A 3,317-nucleotide genomic window follows, 5' to 3' on the forward strand; every position below is an offset into this window, starting at 1 on the left:
AACTGAACTAGAACTGAACTAGAACTGAACTAGAACTGAACTAGAACTGAACTAGAACTGAACTAGAACTGAACTAGAACTGAACTAGAACTGAACTAAACAAGAACTAAACTAGAACTGAACTGAACTAGAACGAACAATACATTTTAGAGATCGCAGTGCAAAGACTGTTCTTAGATCCTGTATACGAAACAGTCACAAAATTTTAGTGTTAGATATATAAGATTCGGAAAAGTCGAATATATAGAACTTTAGCATGTTATGTCTTTCGAAAATTTGTATTTAATTTTAGAATGGCAGTTTAATGATTCACAGTGATAAAAACATATTGGAGAGGAATGAATATTGTTTCGATTTTCAGAAGATTGAAATTGACAATGAAATGTTTGATTTGATAAATCCTAAAATATGTGCTAAAAAGCGGCAAGGTTTAGGACCATTAGAGAAATTTAACTATTACTGTAAGCAAAGATTTAGTAGTAAATGATTATTATCAGGGTTCCTCTAGTTTAAAAATATATCTTTTTTTTTTGGTTCATTCCAGTACAAGTACTTTCGGTAATATTTTTAATTTTAACCATTATTGTATATTGTTCCATACCCGAACTTTTGAATGTTCATGGAAAATGTCTATTAACTTATGCTGGTTGCTTGGCAATGTCGTTCAGTATTTTTAGTTTTATAAATCTTTCGGAGATACGATTTCCGATAGCACCCTGTTTAATATTAGGTGAGTATGATCTTTTATTAACACTTAATATATTTATATTTTAACTTTTTTTTAAACAGGTTATTTAAATCTCTTTTTGCAATTATCACATTTCTCTTGGTTGGGTATAATTAGCTATGATATTTGGAAGTCTTTCAGTGATTTAAACTATGATACAACATATCGTAGATATGTCAAGTATGGCTTTGCATTGCCCTTTCTCATGATACTTTTTACATATGGAATGCAAAATTTTGATATATATGAGGGACTTAAACCGGGTATTAGTTCAAATCGTTGTGGTTTGGATGGTAAGTATTTGAAGCTTGAAAAAAACTACGATATTTTTACTAAGCATTTCTCAGTTTATAAGTGGTCCGCCGTTTTATATCTATATGGACCGTGTTTAATTATTTTGATACTTTGCGTGAAATTCTTTTATGAAATGTTTAAGATAATCAATACAAATGATAGAGAACTTAAAGAAACTGAAGTAATGCTGCAAAATGATTCTCCCAATAAACGGTAAGCTTCAAACTAATATTAAAGAGGATAACAGATATTAAATATTATTCATATTAATATAAATTAAATATATTGATACGATACGATATAAATAATTCTATAATCAGAACATTGCTAGAACAGAACTAGAACAGAACTAGAACAGAACTAGAACAGAACTAGAACAGAACTAGAACAGAACTAGAACAGAACTAGAACAGAACTAGAACAGAACTAGAACAGAACTAGAACAGAACTAGAACAGAACTAGAACAAAACTAGAACAAAACTAGAACAGAACTAGAACTGAACTAGAACAGAACTGGAACAAAACTAGAACAGAACTAGAACTGAACAGGAACTTATCTAGAACTGAACTAGAACTAAACTGGATCAGAACTAGAACTTAACTAGATCTAGACTTGAACTGAACTAGAAAGGCGAATTTTCAAATCACATATATTCCTCTCTTTTCAGTTACACTCTTTTTTTGCGTTTATTTATGATGATGGGTATATCGTGGAATTTGGATGTTCTCTCATATATACTTCATATGGTACATTGGAAAACTCTCTCTTCAATAGTTGATTATATTAATTCTTTACAGGTAAATAAATATTTATTGGTTGGATAGTCCGAAACGTACAAATAAATCTATATATGTACTTGAATTTTAAATAAATATACATTTTTAAACGACTACTTTCAGGGAATGTACATATTTATTAACTTCATTGTACGAAAGCGTATTTGGAACATAATTCATCGTAGGTATGTAAGTATCTTCATTAATAATTGTTTTTTAATAAATTGTGTTTTGAATTAATATGGCACCATATTTTCTAGATTTCCAAAGAAGTTTAGAAGATAATGAAATCATTTTTTTACCTGTACTTTTAATGCATGTGAAACATTTAAATTTTATCTCTAAAATATTTATATAATATCGTAAAATTTATTTAATATATATTATGAATAAGTATTAAAATTGTGTATATATATAAATGGTGGAGATTATGAAAATAAATTCATTTTTTTGTTTTGTAATGTCTCGCAAATAGAACTGTTGCAAAATTTTAGATTTCCTAGAATGTACTTTTAAAAATAACTATGTAGTATTTGTGGTTTATATGAGATTATTATTTCAATTCAGATTACAAAAAAATGCATAATATTACTACTATTCGAACAATTTTAGGGAATTTCTAATTGTTCCTACAAAGATACTTTTAGAAGAGAACTGGAAAAGAACTAGAACAGAACTAGAATAGAACTAGAATAGAACTAGAGCAGAACTAGAACAGAACTAGAACAGAACTAGAACAGAACTAGAACAGAACTAGAACAGAACTAGAACAGAACTAGAACAGAACTAGAACTAGAACAGAACTAGAACAGAACTAGAACAGAACTAGAACAGAACTAGAACAGAACTAGAACAGAATTAGAACAGAACTAGAACAGAACTAGAAAAGAACTAGAACAGAACTAGAACAGAACTAGAACAGAACTAGAACAGAACTAGAACAGAACTAGAACAGAACTAGAACAGAACTAGAACAGAACTAGAACAGAACTAGAACAGAACTAGAACAGAACTAGAACAGAACTAGAACAGAACTAGAACAGAACTAGAACAGAACTAGAACAGAACTAGAACAGAACTAGAACAGAACTAGAACAGAACTAGAACAGAACTAGAACAGAACTAAAACAGAACTAGAACAGAACTAGAAAAGAACTAGAACAGAACTAGAACACAACTAGAACAGAACTAGAACAGAACTAGAACAGAACTAGAACAGAACTAGAACAGAACTAGAACAAAACTAGAACAGAACTAGAACAGAACTAGAACAAAACTGGAACAGAACTAGAACAGAACTAGAACAAAACTAGAATAGAACTAGAACAGAACTAGAACAAAACTAGAACAAAACTATAACAAAACTAGAACAAAACTAGAACAGAACTAGAACTAGAACTAGAACAGAACTAAAAAAGAACTAGAACAGAACTAGAACTAGAACAGAACTAGAACAGAACTAGAACAGAACTAGAACAGAACTAGAACAGAACTAGAACAGAACTAGAACAGAACTAG

At 29.7% G+C, this 3,317-nt stretch overlaps 2 protein-coding genes across 3 annotated transcripts in view; one reads left to right on the top strand and one right to left on the bottom strand.

Moving 5' to 3' along the window:
- Positions 1-3,317, bottom strand: part of LOC111688080 (probable G-protein coupled receptor Mth-like 11) — a 12,087-nt gene that overhangs the window by 7,767 nt on the left and 1,003 nt on the right. The gene's annotated exons all lie outside the window — the stretch shown is intronic.
- Positions 181-2,208, top strand: LOC111688078 (G-protein coupled receptor Mth2-like). 2 transcript variants are annotated; one of them, XM_046953090.1, is made up of 7 exons: positions 181-461; positions 545-730; positions 790-1,020; positions 1,075-1,234; positions 1,691-1,820; positions 1,923-1,984; positions 2,060-2,201. In XM_046953090.1, exons 1-7 carry the CDS (start codon positions 305-307, stop codon positions 2,082-2,084), a joined length of 951 nt encoding a protein of 316 aa, XP_046809046.1. In that variant the 5' UTR covers positions 181-304; the 3' UTR covers positions 2,085-2,201. The 2 variants fall into 2 exon arrangements, with proteins under 2 accessions (XP_046809046.1, XP_046809047.1); XM_046953091.1 differs by having other exon boundaries at positions 182-461; positions 1,923-1,988; positions 2,060-2,208.

Source organism: Lucilia cuprina, chromosome 5 (genome assembly GCF_022045245.1).
Source record: "Lucilia cuprina isolate Lc7/37 chromosome 5, ASM2204524v1, whole genome shotgun sequence".
Taxonomy (NCBI): Eukaryota; Metazoa; Arthropoda; class Insecta; order Diptera; family Calliphoridae; genus Lucilia; species Lucilia cuprina.

Excerpts from the sequence above, each read along its gene's own strand:
- LOC111688078 (XM_046953090.1), top strand. The coding sequence starts at position 305 with ATGATTCACAGTGATAAAAACATATTGGAGAGGAATGAATATTGTTTC. Across the intron at positions 731-789 it reads AGCACCCTGTTTAATATTAG|GTTATTTAAATCTCTTTTTG; the intron begins GTGAGTATGATC and ends TTTTTTAAACAG. Across the intron at positions 1,021-1,074 it reads AAATCGTTGTGGTTTGGATG|TTTATAAGTGGTCCGCCGTT; the intron begins GTAAGTATTTGA and ends AGCATTTCTCAG.